The sequence below is a fragment of the Nipponia nippon genome, unplaced genomic scaffold, assembly GCF_047370975.1.
Source record: "Nipponia nippon isolate SJK-2023a ecotype South Korea unplaced genomic scaffold, ASM4737097v1 scaffold_1, whole genome shotgun sequence".
Lineage (NCBI taxonomy): Eukaryota > Metazoa > Chordata > Aves > Pelecaniformes > Threskiornithidae > Nipponia > Nipponia nippon.
In genome coordinates this window covers 129,935,009-129,962,691 of record NW_028262290.1, presented here as the reverse complement: position 1 = coordinate 129,962,691, position 27,683 = coordinate 129,935,009, and the positions used below count along the sequence as shown (strand labels likewise).

At 36.9% G+C, this 27,683-nt stretch overlaps 1 protein-coding gene across 1 annotated transcript in view; it reads right to left on the bottom strand.

The window, feature by feature from the left end:
* Positions 1-27,683, bottom strand: part of HIBADH (3-hydroxyisobutyrate dehydrogenase) — an 85,603-nt gene that overhangs the window by 45,885 nt on the left and 12,035 nt on the right. The window contains exons 3-4 of the mRNA XM_087751443.1: positions 26,269-26,378; positions 23,674-23,795 (exon numbers count right to left, since the gene is read on the bottom strand). Of these exons, the coding sequence (XP_087607569.1) occupies positions 23,674-23,795; positions 26,269-26,378 (232 nt within the window). The remainder of the gene's footprint in view (positions 1-23,673; positions 23,796-26,268; positions 26,379-27,683) is intronic.

Here is a 27,683-nt window from a genome sequence, read left to right as displayed (position 1 = left end):
ACTAAGTGAGCTTCAAATGAAGATATTTATTGTATTTTCTGCTTTAAAAACAAAGCAGAAGCAGCTCAATTATTATGGCAACAGACAGAGGAGGACTGTCTGTAACACTGAAATTTAGGCGTAAGGATTTATGGCTCATGTATTGTTCATCGTCAGAAAAGGGCTTGACTGCCTGACCTGTAGCAAAATACATTGGTACTACTGGTAAGACTGATAATGCATACGTGTGCGCTGCAGAGAGTGCTTCTGCTAGGCATTTGTCAAAATAGGGTCTTATAATATTTTAACTCTAGTTCAGTCAGAAATTAACAGAAATTGATTTCTGAGACCCTATTAGAAGTCCTCCCAGGTAGCATTTTTTAAAAATATTATTTTTATCCAACTTTCATCGATTACTCATGTGCCGGTTCATGAGAAAAAGTAATTCCTTTGTTCATCCACTCCAAAAATACCATAAGGTCAAAGATTCAATATCAATAGCTTACTTGCATTCTGGCAGGCCTCCAGGACAGGGTTGTTGCTTTATCTGGCCACTTAATGTCTTCTAACAGTCAAAAGGGTCTTCAACAGAAGTTATTTTGTATTTCCACACTATATTGGCAGCATGGCAAGGCCCCTTCTTTTAAATATCATGTATAATTAGGTGAAAAGCATTACAGAATAATGCAATTCGATCTCATTACACTTGCTGCCAGAGAGCAAAAACCCAAAAATGCAGCAAACTAAATTTCTAGGGAGAGATAACAGAGCATATTTCTTAATATCCTCATGTTAAGAGGGTTACTGAAGTATCCCTCAACATATGTAAAAATGTGGTCACAGTGCCATAAATTCAGTATGTGGGAAGTGTTGGTACTAATTACTGGTATAGAACCTTGACATTAGACATTGCAAATACCAAGCATCAACTAGACTAGCTCTTTGATAGCAAGGAGATAATTATTAGGCTTCCACTCTTAGAGGAATTCGCAAGACTTATTAATGCTAGCACACAAAAAACCCCAATCAAAGAAGAATAAAACCTTTTTTCACTGCGATAAAATGACCTGCCTCTAAGAAAAAGATTACATATGATCAGACAATGAAAGACCCGCGGAACAACTGCTTTGTGGGGTTTGCTATAGACATCCTAACGACATCATCATTTTTCATTTTTACAGAAGCATCCAAGGAGGTGACTGACTAAATATATGTCAACAGTTTCCTGAAGGCTGCAGACTTAGAAAAAGAACTATATCCTGCCTATTTACTTTCCTTTGGCTTTGCCACCATCAATCCAGGCAAAGACAACCCACCAAATTTGTGACTGAATCCATGCAGTGAAAACCAAACGGTCAAAGAAATTATGTATCAGCATCATGTATCAACTTGTCTGAATTCTGGATCCCAAACACAACTTTACCCGCAAAGCCTATTTTCAAAACTACTTCGATAATGAGAATCTGAAGTCCAGCTACATGTGTCTTTGAATCACTGGCACTGTTTAACATGTTACGACCAATTTTGAGACTCTCGGAGCTGTTATGTTCAAAATTACAAACATGTCCAAGGCACAGCGTTCATCAAACAAGACACAAAAGTTTCAAATGTGTCACACCTCAAAAATATCAGGACTGACAAGAAAAGTATACCTACAAAGAGTTTTCATTCTTCCACGTACTTCTTTTCCCTAGCATTTTGGGATACGACTCTGGCGTCTGTATCAGACCTCTGCACACTAGCTACAAAACCTCTTCACTGGGATACGAGGGTGGCACAGGACCTGATTAAACAGACAGGGTTGGTGGAATCTCCATCACCAAAGGTTTTCAATACTTGGCAGAAGAAAGTCACAGCCTACCTTATCCAATCATGGCAACAGTTTTGCTTCAAGGGGGAAGCTGGACTAGATGACCTCCAGAAGCCCCTGTTAATCAGGACTTCTCTGAAAATGTGACACCAGGACAGCACACTGGTATTTCCTTCCCAATGAGTGACAGAAAACATCTCCTTTAAATAGACCAGATTTCAGAACAGCCCCGGAGTGCAAGAAGTAGTCTAGGATTATGCTAACCAATATTGTTTTCTAGATTTTCTAGTTCTGAAATGCTTTCTCAGGTTGGTTGTGCCCATGACAAAGCCTTGAGGAAATGACATTCTTCATCCAGTAAGTCTCTAGTTTTTCTATTAGCCAAAGCAAGCTTAACATTAACAAAGCTATTCCTTTATGGTACAATATTCTCATTCAGACAAACTCCTCCCACAAAAACAAGACATAAAACCTCCTCATTCTTCATTTGGAGAGAGACATAAACCCTTGTCACTTTGAGTTCATCAGTACAAAATTCTCCAAGTCAGCACCCATATGCGTACAGTCTCCTCTCTTCCCTGTGCTCCCTTCCTGGTTCCACTTAGTAACTCTGAATCTGTCTTACCTACGTGGATGACACTTCAGCTTTTTCTTGGGCAGTCCACAGTCCAGCAGTGTCACACTCTCCTCCCAATACTCATTACAACATTTTCTACTTAGATATTTTTCTTCAGAGTCCACCTGTTTAGGAGAGCTGCATGCTTCAGAGACTACTTGAAATAACCCACAGGTGAAGCAAAGCAGTATCTTCAGCATGCTGCTCTCACTTTTAAAAAAAATTTCACACCCCCCCCCAAGAAATTTTAGGAGAAAATTTTAGGCTAAGCTGAGACTTCTAGGATAGTCTTATTTCTCCTCACCTTTTGATTTCCTGCCTTTAGAGAATGTTCTTCCTCCAAAACAGTCTCCCAATACCTTATTGCCTGTCCATTTTTACTGGGAGGCACATACCTTTCCATCCTCACTTTCCTTCACCATACACATCCATGCCCTCAGTCATTCCAATTGGCCTGTCAGTGGAAGAAAACCACATTGTTCAGTTGTTCATCATCATTCAATATCTACAGCGCTCAATTGCTATCTTCTAGCTGCTTCCCATGCATACCCTGGATAAAGTATTGATTACTCCTACCATTTGATACTCTTATTGTTGATTACTCTTACTGTTACTGTATTGGTTTTCAAAGGTTACAGGTTATTTTCACAATATAGGACACAGTGTGTCACTCAAAAGAAAAATAAAGTTAACAGACGAACACAGACACATTCTACAGTCAGGTCAGTCAGCCTTGAAAAACATATGGAAGATTGTTAAGTATTAAATAATAAAATCTAATTCTGTGACAAAGTGTAGGTTCATCTAATGTAACAGATAGAACTTGTACCATGCTGGTTAATTTTTCTTCAAAACCATCAAAACGATAACAAGTTTCCCATAGTCTAGCAATAGGGAAAAAAACTTTTTTTAAAACTAAAAATGAATTTATTTTTATCTAAAATGTTATAAAAATTGACACTATTAAAGAATGCAAAGTGTTGATACAACGTTCAGAACACGACCACCCTCCTTCAACACACTGTGTGGAACTGACAAAGAACGTCAGTTTTGCAAAAAATGGTAACAAATATTTTTTCCACTGTCTAATCACATTAATCTGAGTTTCCTATAGTACTATACATTATATATATAATAAATATGTTATTTATATACAAATAATTTCAAAGTTATCTCAGTCTTATGAGGCATTGCATGTTTGAACTTTTAACCATTAAATGATTTTACACAGATACAAAATTTGAGATTACAACATAATTAAATTACTGACAAACTGAAAATCTATCAATTCTCTTTTCTATAAAATTTTTATAGTAGCAACAAAAATGATTTCACTATATAATCATTAATGCAACAGAAATAATTCAGCAAGAAGGTAAGGTGCACGCGACTACAATTACTGTCATTTTATGGCTTCAATACATATTTGTGTGGAAGGCTGAATGCAGTAAACACATCAGAGAATATCTTATTACCCAATAATGCACACAGTCAGCTACCTCATTGGCATTATAAAATGGTTATTTTAGGTTCTTGTTGTTGTAAGGAAATTTTACCCTTTTTGTTGTTCATTTTATTGGGTCATTTCTGATATGTAAGGTAGGGCACTGTAAGATAAGAAAAAAGAACACAGATATAAACGCACACACGCACACTATTAAACATGTCCTATCTACTAGCACCTAAAAAATATATAGTCCATAGGTGAGAACTTTAAACAGTTTATGTACACTATTACTTGCTTGAAACACTATTTCTTAAGTCGTTAAAAAAGTCAAATTAGGAATAAGCAATGATGTACTTAAAATTTCAAGATCAAATTTTCTCAGCTTACTGGTTGTCACCTTATTTAATAGGTGTTTTATTTTTAAGAAAACAAAAAAAATCCAGAAGTATTTATATCAGCCACATTGTTCACAAACCAGCAAAGGACAGAAATGTGTGCTTTTCCAGGATGCGTATTATTCCTCTGAGAGAGGAAAACCCTTGCCTGTTGCTGAGTATATTTTAGTTTTTTCACCAGAGTAATAATCTGAAACAGACAATCAAACACACACATAAAAGATGTTCTCCGACACCTTCTCTTCCCTCTTTCTCGTCAAATGAAGCAGGCCACAAGAAGACCATAAAAGAATTAGGATTTTATATTCCAGTTGCTCTTGAATAGTTTTTACTCCAACAGCCACGTGCCCCTCACCGTTCAACACTGCAACCACTTGTTTCACAAACACTCCAGCCGACACCCCACTTCCCCACAGAATAGTTTTTCTTATTCGAGCTACTCGGTGTCCTGGGAGGGAGCAGTTCTGCAATCTCGCCACACTTCATCTGGTCAGGCACAGCCCTGAGCAAAGGTACAGGAAAGCGTAACTACGGAAGACAGACTTTTGAAATGAGTAACAGGACTGACCTTTGAAAAGTTACTACACTTCTTGAAGACACTGCTCCTCGCTGTTCTCAGTCCTGCTCCACTATCCAACATACACCAGCTGTGAATTCTGCTTCTAAAGCAGATTCTGCAGATTTCGGTTCTGAAACTCACTGGGGCTTCTAAGGTTTTACCTTATAATCTCTTTACTCATCTATTTTACACCCAGTTTACAAAATTATAATTATCTAATCCCAGAAAATGGTGAAACCAATGGTCCCGAGCATCTACTTCAAAAGCTTGAGGGTGCTTTCTACAGAAACAGGTTTAATTTCTTGCTCTACGTTTACTTCCAAGGAAGTATGAGCTGGAGTATAAACCAGAGGTTACAAGTTTCATATATTACCAGTAGTGTGGTATCTTTACTTTGCCACTAACTAGTGTTTTCTTAAAAAAAAGAAATTTTTAAAAAATAGATTTGGTTTTGTTTTAGTAGTGGGATTCCAGTACATCTGCTACAAATCTGAGAGTCTTTGGGAATATGCAGAGATTTTTTTTTCCCTTAAGAAAAGGCTTTACTGTACTTTTTGAAATTTCACGTAGGGTTGAAACAAAATATTACTAGGAATATCAACTGCAAAAAATCATATGCATAGCCACATGTGGATGTATCTTAAAAAAAAGCAACTTTTGACAATAAAGTAGCCACTTTTCAGATTTTCTAAAGACCATACGCTGGATATTTAAGCATTTCCATTTTTACTGACCCAAACCAAAACCATTTACAAACAGAAGGAAGAAAAAAATTCAGAAGTGTCTATGTAGGAAACAGCTCTTATAAAGTTTAAAGCAGTAAGTATACAAATACTATAAAATCCAGCCACTCTAAAATGACTGTAGCTGTAACTGATTATAGCAATTAAACATTCCCGTTATACGCTTCTATTGAATATTCTATTTTAAAAAATATGTTTCTCAAACCACTTTAAAAATGGGCAAAGCAATATACAACATTGCCATGGTTTTGACACAATATCTCTACACACACGTATTACAGGAAATGAAAAGTCGAAGAAAATTCTGTTTTCTGAAGTCATTAAATGACATTTTACTACTTTGTTCTTCTCCTTTCTTCCTCCACTCCCCAATTTTTATCTAGCTAGCTCAAGCAATGCACTGGATCTTAAATGGATACTATTATTCTATTTTTTCTTCCTTTATCCAGACGTTCTTGTTTTTCACCTCTGTGCTGTGAATCCCGTAGCAGCTCTCAGCAGCGGTGGTGTCATACTGAACTGAACCAGTAGACAGAGAATCAAAACTGTGTTATGGTTAAACAGGTCTGTAAGCAAACCACTTCAACTTACAGAGATTCTTTTCTCAGCAACCGTTATTTTTAATGAGGCCAGTTTACTTTTGGAATCTTGGCAAAAACCAGTCATTTACTCTAGTCCTAGAGCAATGACTGCAAACTGGGCAAACATAAAGATTACATGCAATGTAAAATCTGCATGTGCATATCATTACACAAAAAAACCATGATGTGCTGGGAAAGAGGCCTGTCAGGCTATCGTGTTTGTTAATGAAAAGAACAGTTTTATTCCAAACCAGTCTACTGTATCAGATTTGATAGAACAAGTGTTAACTAAACATCGTGCTTAAAAGCTTTGATGAGAAAATCTAACACGTTAAACTAAGAAACAGTTCAAGGACAGCAGGAGGCAATTCCAGAACACAGGCGCAATCTATAAAGGCAAACTACCACAGCTTTTTGATGTTAAGTAAGTAGCAATATCAGTATACAACAAAGCTTAGAGGCAGACTGTTGTATCAAGTTTAAAAGTTTAATATCCAGGGTCAAAAGCCTCAATTACCTATTCTGCTACTCCTTTTCTTAGTGAAGAAATCAATGTTAAAGTACAATTTGCTGAAAGCATTACGTAAATTATCACACGGGGTTTTTCTTATTCGCTTAGTATCTGAATTTTTAATATTTCGGTTATGCTGCATCTCAGATACTCAGACTACAGTAAAACATACGTTTGGACTTCAACAAGGTGGGAGGTCAGAGACACTTTGAAAACATATACATTTCTTAAATGGGTTACGCCCATTAAATGGTCTAAGAAAAAGGGCGACAGCACAAGAGGAGTGGCACTTAGTAAATGCAGATAAATTACTGCAGTAGCACTTTAAATTCATCTGTTTCAGGAGAAAGCATAAAAGTACACATTCAAAAAATACAAAACCGGGGAAAAAAATCCCCCCGTTACTCAAACTAGAGATTTACTATGTTTTTGACATAGTAAATTGTTATTGTATTATGTTATTGTATTAAATTTGTCAAACAGGCTACATGACACGTTACTACCTATTTAATGATTTAGTTAATTGCTGAAAGATGATTTTATGGCTATTTTTCATGGGTATGTGCTTTCTTTTGTCCATTTACATAAGAGTATGGAGGGTATGATTAAATGGTAATTGGAAATGGAGGAAAGATGTCTTTTTAAGGCAGAAGAGGAAAAAAACCCCAACTTCATAATTGTACTTTTTCATCTTTGTTTTGAATATAGCAAGATATCTTTGCACTCCATACAGAAAGCCACATGGATTCCTCTGCGTATTCTTCCATGCCTGTCCACTCCACAGCTTTTAAGAAATTATTGTGACCTTCACTGTGGATGAATCTAAGCTCATTAATTAAGTTAAATAGGAATATAATTCTGTTGCTGTCACCTTACCAAAGCAAAAAAAGTTTTGCCAATACCCTGACATGGCAATTTTAACACTTTTTTACCTTTGTAAACAAAATCTAGAGTTAAATCACTTTGTTTTTTAGGAACATTAATCATCATTATCAGATATTCTAAATTAAGCCCTAAAAGTTAGAGAAAACGAATGGGGTGGAGGGGAGAAATGCCTTCTGTACAAATCTTTATAAATTATCAATTGCCTATTTTAAGCAGGCTGGGCTGCAATGCCACCTGGTGGCTTAGAAAAAATAACAGGATTCTGTTTGAACAGTGTTTAATGGCTTGGAAAATATGCCATATTCTATAGAAATACCAAACATGGCAACAATGTTTAAGTTACTCATTTGCATTTCTTAGCGAACAAGTCTTTTTTCATTCTGTTGCGCCCAGTGTGTAGTATTTTAAGTTTTAAAGTTCACATGTCCAGACCTAACTTCAGCTGGAATTTTACAGTTGTTTTCAATTGTGAGTTGAACTTGCGATGAGTATATTATACTGTAAACAGTTGTACACATACACACAGAGTCCAATTCGCACAATTAATGCCAAAAGTTGAATTTTTCCCCATTTGAGGAAAAATCAAATACAGCAGAAGTCTAAAGGAGGGTTACTGAAATGCTTTGTAAAATTACACTGTATAATTAATTCCATAGTAAGAACGTTTTTATGGTGTGTGTTGGTGACCTTTTATTACCATCAAGTTCACAATGCTGGTGGGCTGCCTTTTAATCCCTCCGCAGACAAAGGCCCTAAATAAACACAGATCCCTTCCTGGGAAAAAGTCCTCTCTGGTTAAATGGTAAGGAAATGAGTAAATCATTAGTAATCTTTAAAGCCAAAGCTATAAACTCAAGTTACCTTAAGTTAAAATGAAAGTGTCCTGCAAGAGTTTCAAAGTTCTGTCACAGATAGAAATCTCCAGCTCTTGACTCCAGACTAGGCGCCAGCTGATAAACAAACAATTTAAGTCAAGAGCTGGAGAATTCCCAGCTTTTTCATTTAATGGCTTTGGCCAAGAGTATTTATTGCCTCCAGTTTTATTCTCACTTAGCTCTAAGAGGAAATTTAAACTCATCATTATCTTAAAGCCCCATATGGGCCACAGTCAGCTCACCTGATAGAGCTCCTTTTACTCTGCCTAAGTTCTACTCCCCGCTACAAGTGATGTAATAGTGTAAACTAATTAAATGTAGTTTTAGGCTGACTTTTTAATAGGCTAAATAAATTTTGTTCAATATGGTTTATATTCCCACTTGGGGCAGTAACGATTCCAAAAAGTTTAACTTTACAGTTTCCAGTCTAAACTACTAGTAGTTTACTCCATAAAGGACAATTGAAACAAACAAACAAACAAACAAACAAACAGTCTTCGGAACAAGAGCATCCAACTGTTAAAAGCAACCGTGCTGAAAATTCTTTGCCATAAATCGATTCATTGCCACCAAAGGTACACAGAATCGTGAACAAGCAGAACATTTCAGGAATGCAAGGACGTACATGTAATTAAAATTTGGTGTTTAGTACTTGTTCTGGTTTTAGAATGAAAATAAGCAAACCTATGGAGCTGGGAATTAAATATTAACTAAGCATCTGTCGTTAAGCCAAGGTGTGGAATGCAGTCAGCAAGTCCAACACTGAAATATTTTATCCTAACTCAACAGGAAGACAGCATCATCCTGTGCCTCAGATGCCACCTTCCTCCTTCTTCTGTTCCAAAAGTATATACTAGGAGGACGTTAGAGTTCTTTAACACAGATTCTAATGCTTATTTCACCTCAGAGATTTTTAAATCCATCATAATTTAGATTCAGCACTTGCCACCTCATCCCAGGCATCTCCCCCTAATAAAACATATTTTTCCTGTATATTAATAGTTCAGAATCTTTTCACTTAAGAAATAAATTTCACAAATGTCAGAGATGGAGAACTGTGCTGAGTAAGAAGTCTGACTACCATTCCTAAAGGGTTAATAGAACTCAAACTTGAAACCAGGAGGTTGTATTCCCCTCCCACCCGGCCCCCTCCCCGCAAAATACTTTCCTAACCTGACTTGGCTGAAAAAGCCAATTAATTGTTCCAGTGTCTGCCAAGACTTCTTATTCCTTTAAAAATGCGGATAGTGTTTGAGACAGCTGGCTATTCCAAACCAGGTAACACCCCTAAATGTGGAAAGAATGAGGGAACATGAATTATGATTAGTATTTTAAATGGATTTGTAATGAGACAGACAGACAGATATCTTAAACCTACTGTATTTCCAGCATATATTATTTAAAAAGAAAAACACCATGTCTAGATGTCTCTGCTGCTCCACTGAGTATATGGAAGCAGTTTAATGCAAATTGCATTAAAATATGTGGAACTAGTTTTTCTGCCTTTGTTAGGAAATTATAGTACAGACACTATGATGTCATGTAAAACACACACACACACACACACACACGAAGCAACCACCAAGTGACAGACAAGAACCTTTCCAAGCATGAGCCATTGCAATCCCTACAGAAACTAGTCATTTTAGGTCAAGTTAAGGTCATTACAAGGCAGAGAAAAGAAACCCTTATGATAGTTGTATGCCAAGTATCTGGCTTAGCATTGAGCGGAGAACTGCAATTAAATCCTTATTTACTTTTCTACATGAATAAGAGATCTAAAATATACTACGGTGCTAGGGAAAGCAAGAAAAAAGTCCATAAAACTCATTTTGTAACATCTCTGCTCATTAAGAAGCTCATACTAAGAAATAACTGCTGACTGAGCTGTACATGGAGTCAATGTAAAGAGGAAGGAGAAAATGAAATATTCAAATATTAACTGTTAATAACGGAAACACTAATTCATATGAAGTCATATGATTTTACTGCATTGTAATAACATGTCACTCTCTTATAATCTCTTATATTTTAGAAGGGGCAGCAGTTATTTATATTTGTTGATAGCATTTCCACTATCATCAATTAAATACACCAGATTTATTGTATGTCTTTCCTGTAACTTCAGATTTAAGCCACAGATTTTATTTTTGGAAATAATCTCCCATTTGAGTTAACAGGAACACCTGCACATAATATACTTTATGCACTTTTGAAAATCTTTCTATGGTGAACATGCACACTAAAACACAGGTAAGCGTGAACCAACGTTGACAATTTCTAAATACCGGGAAAAATTACCGAAGTTTCCACAAATATATGAAAATCAACACAAGAAAAGAAAATCAGGGACCTTTTTTTGGGAGCATGTTTACCTCTTTCTGGCCATTTTTAGTTTGTTTGCTTTTGTTTCTTTTTTAAGGAAAAGAAAAATGTTGAAAGCCTATGTGCAACACTTACAAATAGGGCCTTCACGCCTGAACTGTGACTTCTCCAGCTTAATTTTCCCCCTCCCTAAGCTGAATTTCCATGCAGTTTATTTAAATACATAAAAACTATGGAGTTCTATCTCATCGTAGTGAGTACTCATTCACAGTGACAATTAAATTTGTTGGCTTTTATAGGAACTATCTGATTAGGGAGGCAAAGTAATGATGGGCTGCACAAATTAGCTTCAGAGGTCTAAGGCATCCAACTTGTACTGCCCTCGGAAAACACATCCTCAGCTTGGGAAGTTCAGATCCAGCTGAAGCAACACATGCAGGTGACCAAGAACAGGTAGATACCTTCCTAGTGAGTGTTGTCAGTACAGGTAGGTATTCTACTAACACTTGGCAAGGTTGCAAAGTTCAGTGGTTTCAGCAACCTACATGAGCATTAGGAACAGTTAAAACTCTACACAACTCTACACCAATAAAAGAAACACTCCTTCACAACTGCAGCCTATGCCAGGTACTTACAGACAAGCACCTTTCAGCTAATAAACCTTCTCCAGTTCTCTTTTCCCCCCAAAATCCTGTATATTTTGTCACTGGAAATCCAGGGCAACAACCGGAATTTAGAAAATGTGTTTTATTTCATCAGCCAGTGTCGAGGATACTCAAGGTGTTATAGAATAACAATAGAGATTCAAGAATGCTCATTCCCAGCTGCAACCTCATGAGAAACAGCAATACACCTACTGGAGAGGATGAAGGGAGAGGAAAAATAAGACATTATTTCTGCTCCAATTAGAGAGTTAGGAAGTGAGGGACAGCATTTAAAGTGAGTCAGTCATTGTTGTGCTGAAGAGACATAAATAGAGTAGTAATGAAACATAACAACTTGCAAAGCCTAAATACATAGTTCTGCTTCAAGGTCATGTTTGCAGGAGACGCTGCTTTGAAAATAACCATAAATATTCTAACCCAATACTATCCCATTTCCAAGAAAGGCAGAAGAGAGGATAAGTCATTGTGCTAAGTTATATTTCAACAAGGTTTAAATAATATATTGATAAGGTTAGATGCTGAAAATAGCAAACAATACATCCTTGAACTTAGGTGATACCAAATAATAAATCCTCTATGTTTGGTTTGGGAGGAAGGATATTTCCAAATAATTAAAACAATTAGCTTATAGCTGCATGAAAAGTCCAGCCAAATCATGGCCAGGATGTCAGCTCTACACAGTGCTTTGAAACCACTGAGTTTCAAAGATACTAACTCAGTAGCATAAGACAGACGGATTACCCCACAGACACTTAACAGACACTGAGGACATACCTCTTCAATTTGCACTAAATTCCCATTGAAATGGATGGACTTAAGTAGATGCTTAAGTTTTTTATGCTGAATTGGAGCTTTATAGATGTGCTCTGTTAAGGTACTTCTAATGATTTTCTTGCCCATGACTGCATATAGTTTAAATTTCTTGACCTTTAGCAATAAAGGGATACCAGTGAAAATGTTATTAAAATTAGAGTTTTGGTAGTGATGAACTAATCATGTGTCTTGTGACATTTGCTGTTTCTGTAAGCTTCTGTTTCCAGAGTCCAAGGCTGAAAATAGCAAGTTTTAATATATACTAAAGTTTTAGCCTTCAGTGCTTTTAAATGATAATGCCAACAAACTAAAAATAAACTAATAAAATTTAAAATGAGTTGTCTCTAAAACATTCAGGATCTGGAATGTTTGACCTATGAATTCATTAATATCTGGAATTAGGGGGAAAAAAAGCAAGATGGAGAAGACTTTCAAATGCTTCAATGGGATCTAATACCCTATGGTTCAATAAGCTGTTGGTATCTGCTGCCCTAATTAATTATACTCATGTTACCCTTCTCCCTCTTGTTAGTAAAACAGAAGATAAAATACAACAAAGCAGTTATATTACTTGTTTGTCCAATCAGTAATCTGCATGAACTACCTGAAAAAAGAAGACCCCAAAATGATGAGTACACAAGAAGCTGCCAAATCACATACTCTCTCCCCACTTTGTTTTCCACTGAGTAGGTTTTTCTTGTGAGTAATTCAATAGCAAAGGAAAAAAAATAAGCTATTGTACTTTACTGCGCAATGTGATGAAAGAACTAACTCAGAAACTTGTTTTCTATTTTCAGCTGTATTATTTGGTCTAATAAAAGCTTCTACCTTTCTGCACACAATTGCCCTTCTTTGTATTCTTAAACCACGATGTAAAAGAACACGGGTACCGTGTTACTATGATTAGTACTGAAACATTATAGATATGTATTATTTGTGTGGCAAGAATTTATTTAGCATAATAATACAGTACTATGGCAAGAATTTATGACTAAAAAAGAGTTGAAATTCCTCTGTGGTTCAGCATTCAGGAGCACTTTTAGACTCCGAGGATTACTGCACCCAAGCAGTAATTTACACACATCCCACAAGAAATGGCAGAGCCATAGGAAATGCCACTCTTAACCACATCGGGTTACATTTGACTGACAACTGCATTCAGCCTGTCTTTTTCCAATTAAGCTCCATCTGTTTCCTTGGTTGGACTTGTTGGCTTGAGGCCTCTCAACAGAACATCCACTGTATGTTATTGCATCCACTCCCCCAAAAACCCTTCACTGCCAGAAGCCAGGGGATGCTTCCTCAAAGCATGTCATTAGGTAGGGGCAGGTGAAACGGGTGGGCGGGTGGGAGTGGACGTGTGGCACGTGAGCATTGGGAGCAACCTGAAAAAGCATGGTTTTAGTAACTTTGACACATCCAAGGAAGGGTTAAGTACCTACAAAATAAAATAAAAAGCACCATTTTTCTTTCATTATATAGTCTGACCAAAAAGCTTCTGAAACCAAAATTAAATAGTGTGTTCCCTTCCACTCCCCAACATACACACTCTAAAATAAATAATGGCCAAACTGATTTAAATGAAATCCTGTAGAAGAATTTGTGCTTGGATGAAAATGGCACATTTGAGCCTGAAGCAAAAGTAAAACCGCCAAGTTATAAACCTCTCAAAGGGAAGGTTTATAATGGAAATGCCAACAGACCCTTAACTATAGTGGAGCTGTTAGGTACCAACATATAAATAATTTTAGTTTTTGTGGTCACTTACGATAAATTAGATACAGTGCAAGTGGAAACAGTAGGGTTCTGATTCAGTAAACAGTAACGGCCAAGAGTGCATGTTTGGATTTTTAGACAAGTATAGCATAGATTTGATGCTGGCTCTGAAATGGAGTCTATAAGGAACGTTTGGACTTTTTTAAGTAGTAAGCAAGCCATATTCTGAATTCTTGAGGGCTTGTAAAATAAAAACTCCTTAACAAGCTTTGCTGCCTACTGTTTTAATCTTCTAAGAATCCTTTAACCTAGTTACCAAAAAATGCTCCATTCAAGATTGGTATAATTGTCTACTAAGGAAAACAACATACTAAGTAAGTACACATAGTCACATTTAGTGTTAAGAATTGCTAAGCGTACTAATACAGTGAGAAAAAAGTGGCAGTGACCAAACAGTAACAGATTAATCCCCTTCTTCTTTATTAGGTGTGCCAGTCGCTGCACCACTAGTAGAAATGCCTTCCTATACTCTGATGCATTTTGGTGATCAGGTATGTTCATTTGGGCCCTGGGAGGCATTTATTGCATAGTTTCACAGCAGTCAAGCCCCACGCCTTAGCACGATACGTTGAGGCAGTGAGTGATGATATTAGTGCTCTCTGCGGGAACTTCCATCTTGGACAGGGTGGGAGCCCTCAGAGGCAGCCAGGATTCAGGCTGAGGCTGCTAAGAGGATGCTCCATCTTAGGAAACTCTCCCGTTTGCCAAATTCACATCAGCTTCTCATTTAGCACTTCCGCTACAAAACCTTCCCACTGCCCCAGCATCACCCCTAGCTCCCCACTAATATAAATTCTACGATGAGTATCTGCAGAAATAGGAAAGCTATATACATTCCTCGTTTACTCTAACTAGAGCTCTACTACGACAATGTTTCACATGCTGATTACGCTACCAAAAATTCCTTTCTCCAATTCTCTTCCAGCTTTTAAAAGAGAGAGGAAATCTCTATTCTTTCAGCATACTCAATGTAAAATGCCTTACTCAAGACAAAAAGCAGTTAGTTGCTCCCAAATACTGCTTTCGGACTACTAGCAATTGTAGCAATCCTGGGAAACAGTTTAATCGGGAAAATGCTGGACATCAGAAATCAACCAAGTTTGAAGAGCTAACTACATATAGTCATATACCTGTACAGATTACCTACAAGTTACTTTTATACCGATTTCTGAAAATTCATGATTTTAAGCAAAACCAAGAAATCTAACACAAATGAAACACAAGTAGTACACTCCTCAGCCAGAGCTAAAAGTCAACATGACTTTCTCTGTACTCCCGCTAGCACATATACTAAGAGCCACCAGCCACACATTCCCACTATACATTCCCAGAAAGCAAAGCAAACACAGATTGAAAACAAGATGACAGCAAAATGTGTTGTTTCTGACTGCATATGGTTAAACTATATAGTTACTGCATAACTAGGATCTAACACAGTTTGCAGCAACTCGTATCAAATAAAGCAAATGGATAATTACATGTCAGATGAGTATTGTTGCCAATGACCTAAACCACACATCAAAAAACCCCAATAGTTTACCAACAGTTAAACAACATGAAGGGATACTATCAAATCATTATGTGGATTTATTTAAAATACATAAAGGTTATATTAAAGTGTTACACAGTGTTTTGCACTTCCCCCTCCTCCCCCCATTACTGCAGACAAATTTAACATTCTTCCACAATACAGAATAATTAAAATACAACTGCCTACAGAATCAGGAACAGAAACTGAAGGGTCAGCATTAGGGTGACATTTCCATGCGTTACTCTGTTCCTGTCAAGCCACCCTTTAACTCTTCTTATGAACAGATACAGGTTAAAGCTGTCTAAAGCTGTCTAAATTCCACGTAAGGTGTCCCAGCGAAACTACAAGAATGAGAACGATACTAAGTTTCAAGGGTTAAAGTTGTAGGTCAAATACAGTGCAGTAAGTCATTTTGTTTTCAATTCAGGTCCTATGTTGTGCTTGGCATGAAGAGAACGGTAGTTAAAAACTCTTTCTTCAACTGCATGACTCTCCTCTGTCCTCTGCATTTCAGTAGATCGAAGTGGTGAGCCAACAGGACTAAATACTGTTGGACAAACTGAAAGGTGAACGTTTACATAGTTTGTATGCTCACAGCTGAATTCTAAATGCAGTAAAAGGCAATACTGTTTCCCTTACGCTTTTATTTAATCATATAAACTGTGTTTTTTTTAAATGTGGTTGGAGGAGGAAGAATTAGGAAATACTGATATTTCTATGTGCTCTCTGTGGATTAACCAGGAGCAGTCCTGCTAAGGACAAAAGCTCAAGCTATTGAATTGCCTGACAACGGACAATACTACAGCAAGCACTATAAACATGGAGTAATTTTCAGGTATTTCTTTAAAGCGCAGAGGCAGTACTTCTGCTAGAACATTCTCCCCTTTTTTATTAGCACTTAAGGGACTTGTCAAAACATAATGATGCCCTCCACTACAAGAGAACTTTATGCAACAAACCGGTGACTTAGAATGGCTCCGGATCCTCAGATAATATCGTCACACATAAATCCCATCCTTGCCCAACTCATCACCATGACTTTAAAAAGGAAACACAAGTAACCCAGAATACTAGCATCATCCAGACGGGGTCAATGGAAGATTAGCTTTCATTCCTACTTATCCTGGATTCAGCCATTATGGGGATCAACAAACAATTTACTTTCAAAGGCCTGCACTACAAGACAAGGGCAGTTGTCCCTGCCTGCAAAGTTCCCCCCACCTGGTGTTTTTTGGTTTTTTTTTTTTACTCCTTTAAAATTGTTTAAGTGCTTAATGGGCCTACAAAGGAGTCGTCTTCAACACAAAGTAGTTCACACAAATGTGTCCTAAGACTTTGGTTCAGGTACTTAGGATGTTAATGTTTCTTCTCATGTGTCTAGTGTAAGACCTGCAGATCTCCCTTGCTGAGTAAGAGACAAAATAAAACATGTAGTTCTAAGTCTTCTGTGGCCCCATCCATTTAAGTAAGTCAGGCTTCTCCTCCGGACTTTTTTTTTTTTAAACAAGAGGAGTTGCACCCGCAGACTGAAAAAGTCTGTTAAAGGCAACACTGAATTGCAAGTACAACTGCTTCGCATTAAGATTCAGAATAAGTTGCATTTTCTCCTGTAGCACTTCCAGTACTTGTAGCTGGTAGGGACTGTCCCCACACTTACGGCTGCTGTGCAGGCACAGTTTACTCCCAGTTCTACTCTGTGCTGTGCTTTCCAGTTTGTACTTGCTGCTCTGGTGTGCCATGGTGCTGGGCTCGGTGCTGACACGCGTGCCATCCACCTTTAGCATAGTACAGAATTAGGACTCAGGAGTCAGGGGTCTATTAAGGTCTGGTGCTCATCATCCCCACTGTCCCAAGCACAGGAGTCATGCTAGGTTTTTTGACTAAATGAAAAATACACACTTTGAACAAGAGGCTCCGCTTAAAGAGCAAAAAGAGAGAAAAAGAAGCCTACAAACATTTAAAACCAAAACAAACTTTGTAGAAAGCTTCGAAGTCATCACTGCATTCCAGAAACATTTCCAAACACCACCTGCAACTCCTTAACTTTAAAAGTTCTCTACAAGAAGCAATCAAAATTTAAAAAACGAAATGAAATTAACTTTTATTCCTTAGGACTTATGGCAGACTGAGATTTGAAGATCTTTCTTGCTCCATGTATCTCAGAACACTTGACAGGACGAGCCAGATATTAGCACTGAAGTAACCACAAGCAAACAAAGCAACTATTAGGAATGCGGTAACAGCTTTCATACAGCCGTGGATATTAGAACCAGTTTTACTGAGAAAAGGAATGTTGGCTCTAATTCTGCAGTTATCCCTTACTCATTTTCAAAGAGTGCCACAGGGATTTTTAACTTCCATCTGGAGAGTTTTCCGTTAACTGTTTTTGAACACCATGTGTGAGAACACAACAGAATTATAGACATTAGAGATGGAAAAGACCTATTAGATCATGTAGCCATCCTCCTGCCAGTTAAAGATTTTTCCCTACAGAATAGTTCCTAGCACTTTGCCCAGTACAGTTTAAAGCATGTCAAGATATTTGGCTTCAACCATCTCCTTTGGAAAATTATTCCACAGTGTATGAAGAATGTTGTTAGGAAGTTTTTCCTGGTAGACACAGCATGCATTTTTCTTTCCTTAATAATTTCCAGCCTATTATTCCTGGTTATATCCCATTGGGCCAGCCTGAATAACTCATCTTTACACATTCTTCGAATAAATGGAGACAGATATGTTTCCCTACACATCGGTCACTAGTTGGCCAGACTACACACAGTTTTATCGCCAAAATATACACTATACTTTAATAAAATCAGTCATTCCACCCTTTTAGTCATTGTAGGAACAATTGTCTCCACCCCAGTGAACATTTTTAGATGATACTCTCAACAAATCTGTTTATTCTTCCTTGCCATCTGCTCCCTTTTGCATTCTCCATAAAATAAAATAAAAAGCATAATAGACTCACAGAAGAAAAAAACCCTTGCAAAGTCAGCACATCAGTAAATGTACTACCTAATTCTCCTGCAACAGCAGCTGCTGCCAACATTGTGATTTCTGCACAAGGTTTACACTTCCTCCTTCCCCAGTGTCAAAATACGCATTTTGCCAATGCGTAACATTTTTAAGATCTTCATTCCTTTCCAGCTTCTCTCCAACAAAAGAGGTCTATTAAACCAGCTTTATTTTGACAAACATAAGTATTGTTAAATAGTTTAAAACATAAGTTATTAGGAATGAGAAGCTTTTTAAGCATCTCAGATTTCAAAGTATTTCGTTGTCCTCATTTCAGCTTCCTTAAATCAGTTCACCCAATCCTTCCCTTTTTTGTTATCAGTTACTTCCTGCAGTACTTTTACCTCATTTCTATTTCAGAATAACTCAATAACGTGTTTCATACTACCTTTAACATTAAGGTTGTACATTGTAATTTCTACTACCATCCTCAGATCACAAACTTTGTAAAAAATTAATATGATCAGATGCATTCAGCAAAAATGTAAACAGAGAAATTAATAAACATGTCAGGAAAGAAAAGATTAGGCAAGACATGGAGTGACTGAGGAAGAGCAGAAGAAGTGAGGTGGAAATGCTATGCTTGGTACCAGGAGCACAGAGAACATTGTGGCCATTCTGAGTACACACATTCAAGCTTTAAAAATACAGCATAGAAGCATAAATCCAGAAATAACAATGGAGCGAATATTGCTATGTCTTTAGATCTTTTCCTCACCAACAAGAACACCTGCCCTTGAGGAGAATACGTCAGAATTACTAGCTCAAATTAATGAATCTGCTTTGTCTTGACAGTGTTTTAAGGATCCTAACAGACACTCCAACCACTGCATTAGCAGGCCAAAAAGCCAAACCCAAACAAAACCTCTATACCACTGAATACAGGAGATTCCTTATTTCATGTCTTCTGTTTATTAAAAAAGTACATAGTCTCTCGAATTACGGATGTCGAATCAACCAACCAACTCTTCCACTCCCATAAAGTCATAAGATCGCATTTCTCTAAAAATGCACAAAGCTAAAGAAACAAAGCAGATACAACCTAGGAAAGCCAGTTAAAAAGTAGCTGTATGAAGGCTCTCCAACAGAAAAGAGGCCTATTAACCAGCTTTATTCTAGCAAATACATTGATGACGTTTTCTTATTACAATAGAACTTAAAGCTAAGAGATGCAATGTTTGAACAACTAATTTTTTATTATTTATCTAGTCTTAAAATATTTTTCAAATCATCTTTGCAAGCATTAGTGTGCATAGACAGACATAGTTTTAACTCTTCTGCAAGGCTGTCTCCTCTGCTTCCCTTGGAAAAGACACTGCACTAAACCTTCAACGTTCAAGTAAGAGAAACACATTCACCAATTATTCTGTTTGGCCTATATAATCTCCGCTATCAGTCTGATCATGCCATTGAAAGACATTCACTTCTCCAGTTTTGAGAAGGTGTCCTTTTTTTTTTTTTAAAGCTGGAACCATGAAATATATTGTTCTTTGAAAGGAAATCAAAGAACTTCACAGTATTTCTAATCATTCTTTTTCTTTGCTCCATGTTAAGTACAGATTTGGCCATACAGGGAATAACTCTACAATTCACTCTTCGAGGACTTACATTTTACTCCATTACCAGACAGCTGAAGTCTCAATTTTTCAGTGTTACTACTGATATTCTTTCCATCACTTAATGGTTATCTGGAGCTTATGGAAGTAGTACTATAAGATGAAACAGTTTGAAATGACAGCTGGAATAGAAACTCCAACCTTTTCCAACCAGCTCCAGCCCATGGTTCCTACAAAAAAATGTTTAATTCTACTGTTTATTACCATTTTAGCATGACTACAGTTCTCTACATTACAGCTTTTATTAACAATTAGCAGTCTGACTTTTTTATTGATGACTATCTTGGCTAAAGTAGACAGTGAGAGCCTAAGTTTCATTATTGGATCTAAAAAACCACATTTACTTACAAAAGAATTGAAAACAATTTATCCATAACTCCAAAACCAGAAAAACAAATCAAGCTGTCACATCTTTTTGTGAAGTTCCAGCAGAATGCAGTACAACATATTTTGAGCAGAAGAAGAGCTGATATAATTTCAAGAGTGAATGGAAGGGAAAAAAGTGGAAAAGGTAATATCTGAACAGTAGCAATGCTTACAATGAAGAAAGCATCACATCAGAAATAAAAAAAAAACACATTTCACCCACTGTACTTTAGACAATGCCTATTTTGTATACTGAATTAAAAGAGAGAAATGCTACAGCAGCATCAGCAAAACTACTAATAAAGTTTGCTCTGGACTTCAAGCTGAGAGTCTGTATCATGCTTTCAGTGAAATCAGTGGGAGGACAAACTTGACACAGTTCTTAAAGGCCAAATTTAGATCCCTTACTCAGCCAGTAGTGTCTTCAGTGCCAACAGAAGCCAGTTTTAAATATGCTTCTGTGATAACGTGTGCTTTAACAGCCTTTTATATACACAAAGATGCAGAATCCAATCTTAGCAAAAAGATAAATTTACTCCTCCAGAATTAAAAAAATATATTAAATAAACACAGATTTTGAAGGTGTTTCCTCATTTGTCATACGCTCACAAAGCTCACAAATCAGGGCAGCACTGGGAACTGTGACACAACTTTCTCATGTGGACCTGCAAGAGATCCTAATCCCAGGGTAAAGCGATTGCTATCTCTAGCCAGCATCAGCAGCATAATCTGCATGCAGCTACTGGGATGAGAAGTATTTTCCGAAGTCAGTTAATACAAAATAACACCACAGTAACTTGGTGCATCAACTTCTACTTAATGGGTCCTGACTGTAAGCTGCAAATAAATGCTGTAGGCCAATCACACGAAGATGACAGCACTACTACATTGGTGCACAGGCCCATCTGAAAAAGATCAAGGGAAAGAATCTTTCAGGGGTAAGGCTGCAAACAAGCCACTAAAATCTGGCACTAATGCTAGACCTTAAGATACTTCATTTGCATGTCAAGACAGGATTAAAATCATCACTATTCCTCCATAAGGTTTATAGACCAAGCAATTTTCAAAATATTATTTAGTTTGTGAAATAACTTGTTCACAGTGCAGATGAACATTAACGTCCATCAGGTAACACCCAAATACCTAAAAACACAAGTGGCATTGTCTGCCAATAACAGCTAGTAAACAGACAGGTCTAAAGACAACAGTTCAGGCATGCTGCTTTCTCTTCCTCCTCACTGCATCCCACAAACACCCTCCCTCACACTCCTGCCAAGTCTATTGCATTGCACAGCAACAGAATAATGCCTGCCAATTTCTAGAGAGCTGAGCATACTTCTCCATTTAGTGTTTTGTCTAAAGGCCAACAATGCAGTCAGGACATACAAAAGTACCCTAAAGATTTTATGTGTTAGGTCTTGAAAGATGGAAAGAACAAAGCATAACATTACAGCTTTTTCTAACATACTTAACTTCTCCACATTTCTAGCAACTGCCCACTTTAAACATCATTTGTACAGAGCGCTCCTTGGCATTCACAAACATATTATGTACTAGAAAGCTAAGTATCAATTCTTTCCCCCTCCTTCAGAATATCACTCAATCTGTAACTGACACTAAACACCAAATAATTTGTGTTGAGATAAACCACTGACACCAAAAAAGCCATTTGTATTCAGATTAGTTAACTGTATGTTATCATATTAACCCAGTCTCAGCATTACCATTTTCTTAAGGAACAAAACCCCCAAAACAGCTAGGGTTGTTTTAGAATCAAACTATTCTTTCTTTCTTTCTTTGTAGTTATAGCATAGTCAGCCTTAAAGCAAAAAAGTATGGGTAAAAACAAATTACAGATGTTTCCAAAAGGCAAATAATTCCCTCAGGTAAACAACGTATTTTTGGGAAAAGGATTGAAGAGAATCACATAGAAGATGTCAGAATTGCCCAACCTGTAAGTAGAAGGCCATGCTGTGTTTAGAAAAGGATCAGATAGATATATATAATCCATCCACAACATACTTTTTTCTGTGTTTTTTATTTCCAGGCTGACAAGTTATCTAACTTCATAAAACAAGGACTAATATTTTGGCTGGGAAGCAACAATCTTGTCTTCCCCATTATATTCTTCAGTATCGCCTACCCGGGCCTTCCTACTTTCTGTTCACATTAGAATTTGGATGAAAATATTGGCATGTAGTGTGTAGCCAAATCCTGCCTTAGTTTTCAGTTGAAAATTTAAAAGATCATTTGTTTTTGCTCCTCACCCACACTCATCTTCATGATCTGAAATTCAGGCTATGCTCTTTCTAGCTTGTGCATCATACCTTTGACAAACTCTGTAAGGCCAAATTCTCTTCTACCCTCTGCATTTTTATTCTCTTTCAGGTACAACTCTCCGAATTACCTCATCAAAGACAGGAAAATAAAGAATTCTCATGATGCCACTTACATTAATTTTTAGAGTGGATTGTAAAAAATGTGTTTTCCTCACCTTCCAGTCCTAGGGGTTTTAGAGAAGAATTCAACAATAGTAACTATCAGCTCTGGTTTTGTTTTCAAAACTTTAATTTTATCTTTCTGCTCTCCTCTGTCCACAAAACGAAAGACTTCCCTACCCTATATTATTTCTTACAAGAGATTAAATATTCACAAGATCGATAGTTAGCAACTTCAAGAATAGACAAATATCACCCACCTTCTTCAACTGTTATAAAACCAGAGGAAAGCCCTGTTTTTTCTTGATAATGAAATCCTTTCTTCCCCCCTTCTTTCTCTCCTTTTTAATGAATGAAAAAGTAGCAGAACTGCTTAATGGTAACCAAACAGTTTTTCCCTAACAGAAACGGATGGAGACTGAAGAGATGTGATCACCCACACAAAAATGTAACTTTCTGAAAGAAGTTAAATTAAAAGGACCCCTGAACCATATCACGTGGAAGCTCAGTTTCTCCAGGTCTAACACAAAAGCATATTCCTATACTCTAAAAATATTCCTAAAATAACATACATTTCTTTAATGTAATGGAACAACAACAAAAAAAGAATACTGTACATATAGCAAAGAAAAGCAACATGTACCAACAAGGGTACAAATTGGTGGCTGAGACTGCTAACAAAGAGACGTGTCCAATATGAGGTAAACTGTTAATGAAGACTTACCTCCAGAAACTGGGGCATCCATGAAAACAGCTCCCATTTTTTCAACTGCTTTGGCTAATTCTTTTGAAACTGCAGGGTCTATAGTACTGGAATCTATTAGCAATGAGCCTTTCTTTACTTTCCTAAAATAAAGATTAATTATTAAGTATTTGATGCACAAGACATCTGCAACTATTACGACAGCACTGGCTCTCCTAAGCACGAGAAATGAACACACACGCTTTTTTGTACACTAATAAACAAAAGTTTTAAACTCTATTGAGCAAGATCAGTATGTATACTCCTGAGTATGTGTACCGCACAATTTTGAATGACTCAAAACACAATAAAAGCTGAACACAAAAAAGGGTGTTCTTCCTAAACACTATTCTAAAAAAATTACACAAAAAGTTTGCACTAGGAAAACCTGCCATCATGCAGGCTTGAGCAGTACATCACATACAGATCTAACATGCATTCTAAGCAACTGAACTAAATGTTGATGCAGCCTAAAATTCCATATATAACAATACAATTTTCCTTCTCTATATATACAATATCTTAAGTTCTTATCAGAATAGCCTGACTGCATTTTTAATCATTGCTACAATTTATTCTACATAAAGATCATAACTAACACCACAAAAGCCCACTGCAGATTTAAAGAGAAGCATGGAAAAAAATGTTAAGTTTTCCCACTGATAGCTAGTAAATTTAGGCAGAATTCTATCCCAAACTGTAGAACGCAAAAAGTTGTATATGTGTTTAAAAAAATGCACTTAAATTTTTTAATGCCCTCAACAATAAAAAATTGATTATATTTTTATCCCTCTTTCCATTCAATTGCACTGTGATTTAATGTCCACTGGACCAGCAAACGCCACAAAAACAAACAACATAATTTTTCGGTCATAAAAAGGTGAGTAATCTAAAGCTACATATGGCAGATTAAGAGCCTCGCTGCGCCTTGCATGCTGCTGGCAGTACAGTGAAATTCACTGAATGGAGTTACCTAGATAGCTGGAAATCGTCTCTCAATATCTACATACAGTCGTGAACCCCGCTGTAGCTCCAGACTCAAATAGCACCACATACACAGAACTTGTCCTTTCTCACAGAAGGGATGAGCTGCTGCAGTTAGTCTGCAAATGAAAACCAGCGTGGCAGACACAGTACTGCATCATCTCCCCTTACATTTAGAACAAGAAGCAGTGGCACAGGCTCCTTGGTAACACAGCGAGATGACTAAGTTAACCCTTAAACACTCCAGAGCATCGATGTTTTATTCAGTAAAGCTTAAAAAGCTTCAGAAAATTATCAAAGTCAAACCAGTCACCAAGGACCAGGTCACTCAGCGCAACAATTAACCACTACTGTCAAATTACACTCCCGTCTTTTGAATACGGAGGCTGAGAAACTGCAGGAGCACAGGACTGCTTTCCACATCCTCTGGTCCCTGCAGTATTTTCCACATCTAGGTACTCAAAAGATTAACTGGCTGTATTATAGCCATAAGTACTGCCAATCGGTCTTCAAAGCACTGCCATCCTAGATACAATTCACCCACAGCTGTTTGCCCAGCTTTGTGGGACTGATCCAATTACCCTTCTTCCCTGAAGGGTTTAAGCTACGGATACTTAGATCTGCTCAGTCCTACTTTGTGGGGATTTAAACTATGGACACTAAGGGAAGGAAGCAACTATTATTTTCTATATTGGAAGAAGAACAGAAAATCCCTCTCCTCTATTTAATTTTCTAATCACTGCACCTTCATATTGCCTACAATCAATAACTAAAAAAGCTATCATCAGCTTTAGACAATCCACTGTACTTCTGTCTGCTGTATGTTTCCTCCTTTAGATTATTAACCTGGAGAGCAGTAAGATCCTAATTGATCTTCAAAGGTATTCAGTAGCCTTAGTCAGCCTGCCAGGAGCAGTGCACATGTGGCCAGAAGAGCCTTTTAAATATTATTTATTTTTTAATTTGGCAAGTCCAAAAACTCTGAGTATAAGAATTCTGCAAACTATGGATTTTAGGCTCAGTGGAAATCCCTCTGCAAAAGTTAAAAAGCGCTGCTTCAGATTAAACAGACTCTTTAGATATTTTCTTGTGTAATAAACAGATAATAAGAGTAGAAATCAATAAAGCCTTGTCAGCTATTCTATGTTAATGCACTTTAATATTATGAGACACAATGGCATCTCTTCAGGACATTTTGGTTATAGGATTTCAAGTTAAAGAAAAAAGTATTTGAGCAAGTTATTGTTGCCAGCAAATATTCTAGTTACACTTGTCTCTAGTACATTACATTACGGTAAAAGAAACATGCAACAGAGAAGGTAGATAATAGTCAGTTAAGTTGTCTCAAATTCACATAAATTATTATTCTACTGAAAATCAGATTAAGACTTTAGCCAAAAGCCATTCAAAAGCAAGCACAGCTTAAGAGAACTCATGTAATTTGAAATATCAATAATGACAAAACACAGGAGAACATCAAGTTAAGTGCCCTGAAGGCACAGCAAAAGTTACAGCAACAGCAATCATTTGACAAACTCTGTAACACAGCCTTGATTAGGAGTGGGAACTCTCCAGACTACAGCAAATTCTTACTTTAGAATTCCATTTGCTCCCGTGTAAACTTCTATCGCATTGGGACTAGAAGGCAGCATGGTAATAATTCTGTCTGCTCTTTCTGCTACATCTGCTGGGGAATCTGTTACCTTTTAAAGAAAAAAAAATTATGTAAGTTTACATTTCCTGAAAAAGAAATGTCAAACATGTTTGCTGAGTTTGTTTTTAGTATTTGCACGTCACCGGTCACAACTAAACTAGGTAAAAAATTAGAACACGAGACAAACTGTGCCCTCCTAATGGAAATGTCAATTAATTGGATCCAGCAACAGAAAAATTTTAAAAAATTGAGAAGGATGTCATGTCACAGAAGCTCCTCCAGAACATCCATCAATGGGGATGCTTGCATCCCATCAACCCATTCATGAACCTTCAATTCATTATAAACCATGCATCTATACAATGTTTCAAAGGAGGGACAACACTAAAGATGACAAAAATCTCACTTTTTTCCTTGGCTTATACATAGCACTGGAAGAGAGGAAGACTGAGGAAAAAAGAAAAAAGGCTTAATGCACCTCTGAGCCTCCCCTTAAAATAATCAGATAAACTAACTGATGATTCTCAGAATATTACAGCTGACATTTTCAAAAAAAGAAAATGATCAGCTCAAGCATACTTCACCAAAAATATCCGAATAAGTTTCAAAATATATTGTTAGCTATTACGTTGTTAAACAAACATACCTAACTTATCTTCCCCAGATTATTCTCAGAGGCAGGCAGCATGGTATTTAAGATACGTACACAGCAAGTGAAATACTGACAGCCAAAGTACTGAGTTTTGCCAGCGACCTCAAAGAACATAGAGTTTTACCCAGAAGGCATTTGCCACTAATATTTTTGTCCAATACTAGTTTTAAATAATTAATTTCTTTAAAAAATGCATTGTTAATACATTCATAGCTCAGGGAAAACAGCGACAAAAAACTACAGCTTATTCTTTTATCTTCAGCCCACGAGGATCAAATCAGATTTCACTCATTCAAGTAGTTTTACTGAAAGCGATCAGGTTCCAAACAGGAAGCAAGATAAGCAGAAAGTAGATTTTGTTTCTGGATAGGCCTTGTACTATTTATTTTCCATTTATTGTTGCTGAATGATGAAGAGGAATCTTAATATTACGATGATCTCTTCTGCTAGATATATTATATGCCTTGGGTTTTTAAACTTTTAAGAAATGTCTTAAGCAAAATTTTATATGTAGTTATTAGTCAGTGTGAATAAATCAGAATTTCCATATCACATGACTTTAGGGTTAAAGAAATTGCAGTTTAACAGCTGCCTCAAAAATTGGTTCCTTTCCATAATGTAAGCAAATCAACAAATTGATGACCTTCTCTCACCGTTCCTTATCTATTTTTAACGATAGGTAGTTTTTATTATTTTTGTTAG